Raw genomic sequence first — 13,412 nt, 5'->3', positions numbered from 1 at the left:
CTGACGTGAGGCTCGATCCCACGACTCTGAGATTATGACCTGTGCTGAAACCAAGAGTTGGATGCTTAACCAACTGAGCCACCTAGGTGCCCTATATATCTTATTTGTTTTTTCTCTGATGTAGATTCTACTACTTTACTAAAAATCCAGGATGCGATTCTTTTGTATAAAAAATTAGTAGAACTTAAAAAAAATCAGTGTAAACAACTTAAAAGAAAAAATAAAGAAATGGAAAATAAGATTAATGGACTACAAAAGGAGCTATCAGAAACAAAAGAGTTGAAATTGCAGTTGGAGCATCAAAAAGTGAAATGGGAACAAGAACTTAGCGATTTGAGGTATGACATCTTGGTTTTAAGGAAATAGTTGAACTATTTACCTTTTTTTTTTTTAATAGGCTCCACACCCAATGAGGGGCTTGAACTCACAGCTGTGAGGTCAAGAGTTGCATGCTCTACCAACTGAGCCAGCCAGGTGCCCCTTGAACTCTTTACTTTTGTACTACAGATGTGTAGGAGAAGTTTGATAATTGCTAACTTACCTTCTGGAATTTTTATTTTTATTTTTATTTTTTTAATTTTTTAATTTTTTTAATTTTTAAAGATTTTTATTTATTTATTTGAGAGAGAGAATGAGATAGAGAGCATGAGAGGGAGGAGGGTCAGAGGGAGAAGCAGACTCGCTGCCGAGCAGGGAGCCCGATGCGGGACTCGATCCTGGGACTCCAGGATCACGATCTGAGCCGAAGGCAGTCGCTTAACCAACTGAGCCACCCAGGCGCCCCCTTCTGGAATTTTTATAGGGAAGAAAACGTCTTTAGTAGTGTGAAGTATGAGATTCTTCAAAATAATTTAGCAAGTTCTTGACAGTGAATACTTCTACTGATAATTTAATGTATATTCCAAATCATAATTTTAATGACCATATAGAAGTACACCATATGGAATCCTCATTATTTAACAAATTGCATTTTGGTTATTTTCCATTTTTCTATACTTTAATTAATGCTGTAAGGAATGTTTTATATAAATCTGTTTCTACAATTCTGGTTACTTGGAATAAATTCTTCAATACCGTATTGTTTGCTTAAAGTATAAAAATTTTTAAAGGAGGTCTTTGATCCTATTTTTAAATTGTTCTCTGGGAAGTTTATATTAATTTATATGCCCATCAACAGAGTATGAAATGGCCATTTTTCTCAAGACAGGAAAAATTTTAAAAATTTGTTCAGTTTTAAACATACGCAGTGATTAAAAAGTAAAATGGAAAATGATTACTGCTAAGTTTTCTCAATATCTCTCTTATAAATAAATCCAAAAGTCTGTGTGGTAAGCACATATGACTCTTTATTGTTTCCTTAATTAATATGGATCCTGTGTTCTAAAAGGGGTTTTCAAATGATTTATAAAATGGATAATCGGGGTGCCTGGGTGGCTCAGTTGGTTAAGGGTCTGCCTTCGGCTCAGGTCATGATCCCAGGGTCCTGGGATTGAGCCCTTGATCTCTGCTCGGTGGGGAGCCTACTTCTCCCTCTCCCTCTGCCTGCTGCTCCCTCTGCTTGTGCTCTCTCTCTCTGTCAAATAAATAAATAAAATCTTTTAAAAAAGTAAAATGAATAATAATCAACAAGGTAAATTGACAATATTGCAGAAGAAGAAACGTAAAATGTATAGGGCTATCTATATAAAATGTATAGATATTAGACTCCCCAGCCTAGTCCTGGATCACCATAATCTGCAGGTGTATGTTGTGTAAATGACATCTGCAGATGCTGTCTTATACTGCAAATTATTTTTGGAGGTACCTGTGATGTTTTGTGAAGTAGAAATTTACTTCTAGTGAATTTATAAACTTTCTTATAAGGAGCAACTTCTCTTTTTATTTAGTAACTAAATTATCTGTTCTAATGGAGGAGTAATTATGACTATATGGGGAAAATGATAATTTTTAATTCTAACTTTCTTGAAAAATTTCAAAATTCCTTTCTCTACAATATCTACCAGAGTTAGTACTAAAACTTATTACTAAACTGCATAACGCTTTCTCATTACTTCTTTTCAACTATATATATCTTTTGGAAGAGATTGAAGTGAGAAAGTAAACATGAGCCTGAGAAAGGAAAAAAATTGAGAACATAGAAATTTCATTTGGATAATAAATCAACATATGTGGAACCAGATCATAAAATGAACTTTCTATTACTTACAAAACATTTTTAAATAAGCACATTTATTTGCAGATTTACCTTCAAACAAGAAGAAAAAAAAAGAAGAAATGCTGATAAATTATATGAAAAAATGAGGGCGCAATTCAGAGAAAAAGAAGAGCAGTATAATAAAGAAGTTGAAATGAAACAACAACTTGAACATACTCTTGCAACAGTAGGTGTGGAATTGAGGACTGTAAGGAATAATTTGGATCAGGTAAATCTTTGATAAAAATTGCATATTTCCATCAATATTATTTATAATATACCCTTGATTTAATGTATATTATTTAGGTATAAAATAGATAAAAAATTTAATTTTATTCTAATAGGAACTATAATATTTTTAGTTAAAATTATTAACTTATTGGAATTCTTGGCTTCTCATATATGCTCTCTCTCTATTTTCTGAATGAAGGGATAGAAGGTAAATTGAGATAAATGTGAAGGTTGGCTTTTTTTTTTAAGATTTTATTTATTTTTAGAGAGAGAGCATGAGCAAGGGAAGGAGCAAATGGGGAGGGAGAGGGAGGGAAAAGAATCTCAAGCAGACTCTGCGCTGAATGAAGAGCCCGACTCAGGGTTGGATCTTACAACCCTGAGACCATGACCTGGGCCAAAACCAAGGGTAGGACACTTAAGCAACTGAACCACCCAGGCACCCCAGTTTTGGATTTTTTATGTTAAAATACAGGCTAAATCGCCTTGAGACTATGATGGAACTGGTTAAATGTTTTGTAAAGAAATTTTATTTTCACATACTTTATCTTCTTGTATTTTTACCTTATGACAAATTTAGCTGTCATTTAAATTAAAATTTGAGTTATTCATGCAGGATAAAAATCCTTGTATTTAAAAAGGCTACTTCTTTTGAACATTATTTTTAAGTTCTCTTAAACTTTTGAATTTTTTTAAAAAGATTTTATTTATTTATTTGGCAGAGAGATAGAGAGAGAGCACAAGTAGGCAGAGAGGCAGGCAGAGGGAGAGGGAGAAGCAGACTCTCCACCGAGCAGGAAGCCCGACGTGGGGCTCGATCCCAGGGCCCTGCGATCATGACCTGAGCTGAAGGCAGCCGCTTAACCGACTGAGCCACCCAGGCGCCCCTGACTTTTGTCTTTGTAATGGTGTGATCCAAAATCCTAATGAAAATATGTCTCTAGGTTGTAGAGGAGCGAAATGACGCTAAGTTACAACTTTCTCGAGAACAGAATGCCAGAGTATTACAAGATGGAATTCTAAAGAATCACCTTTGCAAACAAAAGGAGATTGAAGTGGGTAATAACAGAATGAATTCTGGGGTATTTTCTTTAGTTATTTTTAAGTACATGTGTGTATGTATTTGTATGTATATACATTTTATTTTCTGAAATTATTATTTTTTCTCCATGTATGCATACATATAAATTAAAAACCAACACTGTAGATCATGGAAAGCATAGAGGATTTTTAAAACATATATATATATGTGTGTGTGTGTGTGTGTGTGTGTATTTGGGGGCCATAGGGGGTGGTGACATTTTTGGTCCAGTGGATAAAGTAATATCCTTAATTTAAATGCGTTTGTCTGCAAGAGTCAAATAGTGACATTCATCATGTCCTCATCCAAAGGAGAGGCTTTTATTATTTTCCATAAGAATTGTTGAACTTTCCATATGCTCAAAACTATTGCTACTAACAACATATGTTTCAATTTTTGGCAGTTGCTTCATCACCTCTGTATTGAAAGAGAAGCTAGCTTAACACTGCCACTGATGAACAGGAGAAGAGTGTAGCCTGTTGAGAGACTTTCTTTTGGATTTAGTCTCTACTTTTGAGAAAAGTAGCAATTTGCTCCAAGTAGTATCCTATTTCATTACAAGGCGCTTTTGAAACAATTATATGCTAATGACAACTTATTGATGAGTGTTTTATTCCTAATAAAATAGCTCCGTGTATTTTCCCCTATTTTAAACATTTTAAACATCATGAAGAGGAAGTTAAACTTATTGCAGCAGCAAATAATCTCATGATTTTTCTAAGAGCTGTACAAATTTTACCTTATGTACCATCAGTATTTTGAAATATAAGGCTTCTATTGTATGTATGATTTACACTAGAGAAGAGCTGTGGTTTGGTGTAAGAGCACTAGTAGTGGAGTGAGAAGACCTGGGGAAAGTCCTGCAGCTCACTTAATGTTTTTAACCTCTCCATTCTAGAATTGTGATAACTAAAAAGTTCACTGATGTCGGTAGAAGTGTTTATAGTATAGTGACTGGATTTGTCAGTTATCAGTAGATGTAATTCTTATATGTGACTATAGAAATGTTAGAAAAGTAGAATTTGTATGGAATATTGCCAGGAAAAAAGAATTTTAGGAAATTGAATCTGTCAAAATAAAGGCAGAGCTCTGGATTTTATCGTGGGGTAGCTGTGTCAGATATCAGAGTGTAAATTCAATTTTTAGTGTAATCAGATTTATTAATCTTTTATGTCAGGCTTTCTGGGTTTGTTGTAAATCAGAGAAAGACCTTTGCAGGTCTGAGATTCTTAAAAATTGTGTCTTGCTTTCTTTTCTCCTTTCATGCATTCACTGTCTTCAATTAAATTTTTGAAACTTTGGGAATTTATGCTTGTATCAAGTTTGAGGTTTGGACCCAACTTTATTTTTTTCCAGTTGGGATATCCACTTACTGCAACCTGTTCATTGTATAAACACAGGTTTTTCTTTAATTTCAGAGAAAATCAGGATAATGTCATTTTATTGAGTTCCAGCTAAAAGTCTCCTTTGTTTTACTTAGATTTCTAATAGTCATAAAGAAGAAAAAGATCTGTTGCCTAAAACCCACATGTGGCAGGATGAAATTGCCATGCTAAGACTGGAAATAGACACAATAAACAGTAAGAACCAGGAAATGGAAAAGAAATATTGTGAAGACATTGAAATTATAAAAGAAAATGTCAGTCTTCTAAAGGCCATAAAACTGAATGAGGAAACATTAACAAAAACAATATTAGAATATAGTGGACAGATTGATGCTCTGACCACTGAGAATACAATGCTAAAGTCTAAACTGGAGAATGAAAAGCAAAACAAAGAAAGACTGGACACACAAGTTGAATCATATCGAGCTAGACTAGCTACTGCTCTAGAGGATTATGATCAAAGTCAGGCGTCAAAAAGAGACCTAGAACTTGCTTTCTGGAGAGCAAAAGATGAATGGTTTTGTCTGCAGGACAAACTGAATTTTGATGTGTCTAACCTAAAAGAAAATAATGAGCTTCTTTCTCAAAACCTTTCTAAAGCTGAAAGTGAATTCAATACTTTAGAAATTGAGCTCCATCACACAAGAGATGCTCTCAGGGAAAAGACTTTGGTTCTAGAATGTGTACAGAGAGACCTAAGTCAAACACAGTGTCAGAAAAAGGAAATGGAACACATGTATCAAAATGAACAAGATCAAGTGAATAAATACATTGGAAAGCAGGAATCCTTAGTGGAGAGATTATCTCAACTACAAAGTGAAAATATGTTGCTTCAACAGCATCTAGATGATGCTCACAACAAAGCTGCCAGTAAAGAACATGTAGTAATTAATATCCAAGACCAGTTTCAGGGTATCATAAAAAAACTTCAAGCTGAAAGTGAAAAACAAGGTCTTTTGCTGGAAGCAAGCAATAGAGAGTTAATCAATGAATGCAATCTTTTAAAAGAAAGAATGTATCAGTATGAAAAGGAGAAAGTAGAAAGAGAAGTTAGTATCCAGAAAGATAAATATTTTTGAAGCTTTCTAAGAGAAAATTCAAAGTAATATTTGATTATTATTATTATTTTTTTTTTAGAGAGAAAGAGTGCACCTGCACAAGAATGGGAGTGGGGCAGAGGGAGAGGGAGAGAGAATCCCAAGAGGGCTCCACATCAGAGAACTCCGCCTCATGACCCCGAGATCGTGACCTGAATGATTATGGCTGAATTTTGAATCTAGTTGAACATAAAAAATATATAGACTATAATTCAGCATAACTTATATCCAGCAAATAAAAATTAGACTTGAGAGGGGCTTTAATTTGAATAAAATTGTTGTGTCATCTATGAAAGTTTAAGAGGTTAAGTTATAAATTGTTAATAGTAGGCTGATACTAATAATTTAGTCTTATACTGCTAAAATAATAATTTTAATCTTTGTCACCACATTTTAATACCATGATGAACAGATAAATGGAAATGTTCATACCTGCAATGAGCATGTTGAAATTGAGATTCAATTAAGTGGATTCACTTGACGGTTTACTCCAGATTTCCCACATGAACTGAAGTGTAGACGCTGTATCTCAGTACTTTTCCTTTGGTAGCTTTTTATACATTTTAGGTTGAAATAATTTTATTTTTATTTATATAAATTTGAATTTTTAGTCTGAAATCGTGTGTCTTATGACCTTTTAACTCTTTGCAGGCACTTTTCATTAAATCATAATTTGGGACAACTATGGTGAGCTTTAGCAAAACTGTTTGATTTAATCTTCCCACTGCTATTTATAATTTTTTAAGGCAATTTTACAAATAATTTGCTTATTTCAAAGTTCAATGACTATCATTTGGGCATAAGTTTGTCCAATACAAAGAGAATTGTATCTGTAATATTTTAATTTGGCATTGGATCTCCATTTTCAGACTAATGAGGGGTGGCAGGATTCTTGTACTGTAGCAGGAATGGAGGCCAGGGAGGGAGGTGAAAGCCAGGTTATCTAGGGCCTTGAAGCCCATTAGCATGACTTCACTTTTGTTCTGAGATAGTAATCTATTGGAAGGATTTGAGCAGAGGATTGAATATGTGAGGAACTTTGACATTAATTTAAGCCTCTAATAAAAAAGAGGGAAACCATGTCATCATGTAGAATTTACCACTGCTAGGCCCACCTGTATACCCATTTCTTTTTGAGACTTCAGTAGGGTGGGAAGCTTTGCAGATTCATCAACAAGGAATGGAGAGTGGGGCTGAATTAATTATCTAAGTAACATAACACTGACTAGGCAGGAGGATAACACCTGTATGTGGTGATATTTTTCGAAGTACATATGTTAGAGTTATATATTATTAATATAACTTAATAGTAAGATAATTTATAAAATCAGTAGCAGAAACGTCTTATTAGGTAGCTGTGAGACACCTTCAACTAGAACTGGCTGATGCCCTAAAAAAACAATCTATGTCAGAGGCTTCGCTGGAGGTTACATCACGTTGCCGTATTAATTTAGAAGATGAGACACAGGATTTGAGGAAGAAATTAGGTCAAATCAGAAGTCAGGTATTTATTAAATGTAGCATGTCAACAGTTAATCTGTACCAGGTTAATACAAAGTGTTTTAGGATGCTAATTTCTATGAACCATTTTCTTTTGTATTTTCATTATAATTTAGTGTAATTTTAGTATCTTCACAATGCACTTATTTCTTAAACTTTGACTTTCATTCTGCTATTTGTGTTATACATTTTTTTTTTCTTACAGTATTTACCCTTAGGAAAGGTGAGACTTATGCATCATTCCTCACAGAAATTGAGGGACTTTTTTTTCCTACTAAACAACTTTTTTAAAGATTTATGTATTATTTGAGAGAGAGCGAGAGTGCGTGCGCAGGCACACGCGTGAATGGGTGGAGAGGCAGAGGGAGAGGGAGAGAATCTCGAGCAGACTCCCTGCCCAGCACAGAGCCCCACGCCTGCTCGATTCCATGATCCTGAGCTGAAATCATGAGTTGGATGCTTAACCAACTGAGCCACCCAGGTGCAATGTTTTTTAATGATATCTCTGTTACCATGATGAGGTGAGCCATACAAAATCAGAAGATAATCCTTAATGGAATGTTTCAGACAATGGTCTTATTTCTCATGTTCACTTTTATGAACGGATATAGAATCTGTACTGATTTTAGGATAACTTGTACAGAAAAGTCATTTTACAAACCAGTTGAACTTAGGCATTTCCTTCATTTTCTTTTCCTTTTAGATATATTGTAAATGCATAGAAATAGTCAGATCATGTGTAGTATATACACCCAAAAGAGAGAATTAAGAAATTAAGAATGGGTCCTGCCATTGTTTTTTGTTTTTTTTTTTTTTAAGATTTTCTTTATTTGACAGAGAGAGACACAGCGAGAGAAGGAACACAAGCAGGGGGAGTGGGCAAGGGAGAAGCAGGCTTCCCGCCGAGCAAGGAGCCTGATGTGGGGCTTGATCCCAGGACCCTGGGACCATGACCTGAGCCGAAGGCAGCCACTTAATGACTGAGCCACCCAGGCGCCCCCATTGGATTTTTTAAAAACTTTATTGAGATATAATGCCCATACCATACAATTCACCCAGTTAACATGTATAGTTCAGTGTTTCTGATCATATTCATAGAGTTGTGCAACTATCACTGCCATCAAGTAGAACATTTTCATCACCCTGAAAAGAAACCCTTAGCCCTTGAGCCCCCAGCCTCAGGCAACCACCAGTCTACTTTCAGCCTCTATAGAGTTGCCTATTCTGAATATTTCATATAAAGGGGGTCACACAATGTGTGGTCCTTTGTGACTAGCTTCTTTTACTTAATGTTTTCAGGGTTCATCTGTGTTATAGCATATATCAGTGCTTCATTTTTTTTTTTAATTGTCCAACAGTACTCCATTGTGGGCCAAAACCCTTGTTCATTCATCATTTGATGCACCTTTGGGTTGTTTCCCACTTTATGGCCATTAATAATGCTGCTCTGAACGTTGATTTAATTGTTGTCTGGACATCTGTTTTTATTTCCCTGCCATCAGATTTTATCCTCTGAGTTAATTGGATTGATTTCACCATCTCTCAGCCTTTTACTCATGCTGTCCTTTCTGTCCTCTTAGTTTCCCTTCCTCTTGCCTAGTCCTACACTATTCAGACCTGGCTCATAGTCTCTCATTCTCCAGGAAGCTCTCTCTGACTATTCTAATTCCCACTGACTTTACTCTCTTCACACGTGTCTCATGTAGTCTATGCAGAACAATTTAGTCCACAATTTAGTCCTTTATTTTACATTGGTTTTATTTTTTTCGTGAGAGATAATTTTGTCTTTCTAAGTACACATTTATCTAAGGGGGAAAATATGGGATATGCATGGTACCTATCCTTGTATAAATTGAGAATATTTTAACTTAACAGTGTTTAGGATAAAATTAAGTACATTATACCATATCAATAATTTCTGATTGAAAACATTGACATAACAAAGCTTTTATTCTAAATGTATTTTAAGCAATTAAATGTAAAATTGAAAGCATTTAATCTGACAGAGGAGAAGTGTTCAATCAAATGTTTGTTTTTCCCCCTCACTGTGGAAAAACAGCTATATTTGCCTTTCTTCATTTTGCAGCCAGTACTGAGATTACTTTACCAACTATAAAGCTCCGGGCAAAGCTTTTCTTTTTTCTTTTTTTTTTTTTTAACCTTTCTTTTTTAAAGTTTGTTTGTTTGTGTATTTATTTATGTAATTTCTACACCCATCGTGGGGCTTGAACTCATGAGGACAAGGTCAAGAGTCGCATGTTCTTACCACTGAGCCAGCCAGGCGCCCCCGGGGACAGTTTTTTCTGATATGCCATACCACGTAGCCTTAATGTATTCATCAGAGTACTTGCTAAAGCAGTGTAACACAGACAGTTGCTAAGATAATATAAACATGAAATGATTTGGGAATGTTGATTTAGCAAGAGTCCATTATTTCCACGTCAGTGGCTTTACCTTGCCTCTGATGGTCATGTAAATATTTATTACTCAGTCTAGGAGGTACTATTTGCCCTGTAGTCCATGAGATTGTCCACTGAGTAGTATAGAGAGGCAGTAAGTTAAAATTATTATAAGTGGAAAAAAGTACTGTTAGCTAGTGGAATTGGTAAAAGTTTTTGAAGTATGGAGGATGTATTCTGGGCCTCATGCTCCCCATTTGCTGCCACTTTCAGTGGTGTGAAGAACGATTTCAGTGTAACTTGTATAAGAGACCACTTTCATTGGCCTACCATCTGCCTAAAATATGAAATATTATTAGAACATAACCTACAGCAACAACAATAATGCTAATTGCAGACAGAATCTGGTATGTGCCACATACCCTTCTAAATAGTTCATGTATAGGGGCACCTGGGTGGCTCAGTCGTTAAGCGTCTGCCTTCGGCTCAGGTCATGATCCCAAGGTCCTGGGATCGAGCCCCGCATCGGGCTCCCTGCTCGGCGGGAAGCCTGCTTCTCCCTCTCCCACTCCCCCTGCTTGTGTCCCCTCTCTCGCTGTTTCTCTCTCTCTGTCAAATAAATACAATCTTTAAAAAATAAAAATAAAAATAAATAGTTCATGTATACTTCCTAAATTAATCTTCCCAACATCCCAGTGTGTAGATACTATTTTTATCTTCATTTTACGAAGAAGAAACTGAGACACAGAAATTTTAAGTAATTTGTTCAGGTCACACAGCTAATACCCAGTGTTCAGACCCCAGGCATTCTGGTTCCTACGAAGATAATGCCTCTCATACTATTCCATGAAATATCTAGTTGTCACTGAAAGCAACATGTTAACTTTTATAATCACTGGAACAGCCATGGTCATTCACATATGTGAATATTTAAAAGTAGAATGGATGTGGTACTTCGAATACAAAAACAGAAATGTTTACCATAAGGTAATTTCGTATCTTTCCCCCTTTGACCAATATATAAATTTGTAGGTTTAGCTGATAAAATATAATTTAAAAACATTAAAAACGTGACATTTTAGTAACTAGAGAAGTCAGCAAACTTTTCTGTAAGGGGATTGTAAATATTTTATTTTATTTTAAGATTTTATTTATTTGAGAGAGAGAAGGAACAGCGGGGAAGGGCAGAGGGAGAGAGAGAGAGAGAAGCAGACTCCCTGTAAATATTTTAGGCTTCGTAGGCCATAGGTCTCTGTTGCAGCAGTTCAAATCTGCTGTAGCCATAAAGCAGTATGTAGAGGAGAGTGTGGCTGTGTCCACTAAAATTTTATTTACAAAAACAGCTGATGGTGGTTTTATACTAGATTGCCAGTAGTTAAAAGTATTTCTTTTTTTTTTCTTTTTTAGTTGCAAGAAGCACAAGATCGACATGCAGAGGCTGTAAGATGTATTGAGACGTCGAAAGATCACGTGCAAAAGTACAATTTAAAGCAGCACAGAAAATACTTGAGTATTTATAAAGCAGAGAAGCAGTGTAGGATGAGAAATATATCAGTTATGATAATAAGTACATCATTGTTAAGCTGGATAAAACTTCCAGCTTTGCGCTATTTGGAAATGCATAAATTTTGCATATTATCTTTAAATTTTGCACATTAACTATAAAACACAACCAGAAAAATGGCACAATTGCCAAATCTTCTACTTTTTAAATTTTTAAGAATTTATGTAAGACCGTCAGATGTTTGTTTAGAAATTATACGGTACTTTTAAAATTTATGTGTGAGAATAATTTTAAAATATTCATTTTAGGCTTGAAGTTGAAAATGCCAAGTTAAAAGTTACAGTCAAAAAACAAGCGTGCAAAATTGAACAACTTCAGGAAAACCTGTTAAGTACAAGTTTGGTAAGTCAGTCTCTTAATTTCTGTCCTACTGAAAAGGAATTTTTATTTCTCTAGTAGTAGTATATAAGACCATTTTGGATAATATGAAAATTCTCACTAATAAAAATGTTTATTGTATTCATATTGTTGCTACTTGCTACTGGTAGTATAATTCCTCTTTATAGATGAAGTTGACTGAATTCATAAATTAATAATTTTTATAGTAAGATTGTAATAAAAAAGATTGTGGTAGTCTAAGATAAGCAATATTTTATACATACCACATTTTATTTATCTATCTGGCAGTGGACAATTGAGTTTTTCTACCTTTTGGCTACTGTTAGTAATGCTGCTGTGAATATTGGCATACAAACGTCCGAGTCCCTACTAATATTTTTCAGTATGTTTAAAAAACCGAAACTTTGAGTCATAATTTGATATTGAATTCTGACTTTCTCTTGTAATCTAAACCCTTCCGTGAGATTTGAGAATGGATTACTTTCATGATAATTTGTTGTGATTTGTAATTATAAATTTGTAATTTGTTGACTTCATCAAGAATGACTACTAGATCATTATGCAAACATTTTTCTCAAAGGAATATATTTTTCTCTTTGTTGGATTTTGAAAAGGAAAAGAGATGCCAGTGAAAAAGTGGAAATGACTGCTCAATCAGGGCCTTACATAGTAACATAGTGCTCCTAGCATTCACTGCAAGTTCAGGAACTTTTTTTTTTTTTTCATTAATTTGAGTTAATCAGCCTTTCAGAGATTTAGCAATCGAATCTCAGAAAAGATTAATGTGCAATCCGGGATTACAACTTATTGATACGTAGTGCAAACTATATAACTATTTACCAAGCAGAACCGGATTATCATGCCATTTATACCCTCCTTCATAGGAGAGGCTACCAATGATTTAAGATGAGAAGACTGCATTGTGAGTCCTAGGTTGGAACAATGAGGTAGATGCACCTACCACTAGTTTCTTTTAGTCACAGAAGCTGCATCCTTGCAAATTTCATTATACAGCTATACCTATCAGGGGAAGTAGCACATTCTGTTGACTGGTCCTTTTTGTGGCCAAAGAAACATCGAAAGTTTCTAAAGTCAGACGATCATCAAAACTGTAATGGGGACTGCATGGGAATCAAAAATTATTTTTTTTCTAGATTTCCTATAAATTAGTCACATTGTATTACTATAGTTTTCATTGAGCAAGTAAGGTGACGATATGTGAATGAGAATGCCAGGAGTTGTCCCCCTACGGTGTCATATAGAAATCTATTAAGGAAGCTATCAAATCTTGTAAAGTTTGTAAGAATATCCGTAGGTATTCTGTAGATTCCAATGGAAATGAATTAGGGTTGTGACATAAAATTATTAGCCACTTTAAGGTCTACCCTGTGAAACAAACACTTAGCTTTCAACCAACTCAGTCCATAGTCCTAACATCTCTAGAAGGATTTTATCTCATGAATCCCCAGGCCAGAGACTACCTGGGTTAAGATATTTGATGGACATAGTTTTGAGGTGAAGTCTGGATTGGGAAGAAGAGATAGCTCTAGGCTGACTTAAGCTTCCAAACAATATAGTCAAGTATGTGTCTGAAAAGAACTTCAGAAGAAGACTTCCATAAG

General features: G+C 35.0%; 1 protein-coding gene across 1 annotated transcript in view; it reads left to right on the top strand.

Annotated features, from left to right (window-relative positions):
* The first annotated feature begins 311 nt into the window (after positions 1–311).
* The window catches only part of LOC135364485 (ankyrin repeat domain-containing protein 26-like), a 52,674-nt gene continuing 39,573 nt past the window's right edge, over positions 312–13,412 (top strand). The window contains 5 exon segments of the mRNA XM_064591932.1: positions 312–338; positions 4,987–5,940; positions 7,340–7,492; positions 11,295–11,365; positions 11,700–11,793. Of these exon segments, the coding sequence (XP_064448002.1) occupies positions 312–338; positions 4,987–5,940; positions 7,340–7,492; positions 11,295–11,365; positions 11,700–11,793 (1,299 nt within the window).

Source organism: Mirounga angustirostris, unplaced genomic scaffold (assembly GCF_029215605.1).
Source record: "Mirounga angustirostris isolate CCGP_5_RB_7025 unplaced genomic scaffold, mMirAng1.0.hap1 SCAF_5, whole genome shotgun sequence".
Lineage (NCBI taxonomy): Eukaryota > Metazoa > Chordata > Mammalia > Carnivora > Phocidae > Mirounga > Mirounga angustirostris.
Note: the sequence above shows the minus strand (reverse complement) of the source record. Positions and strands in the feature narration are given on the sequence as shown.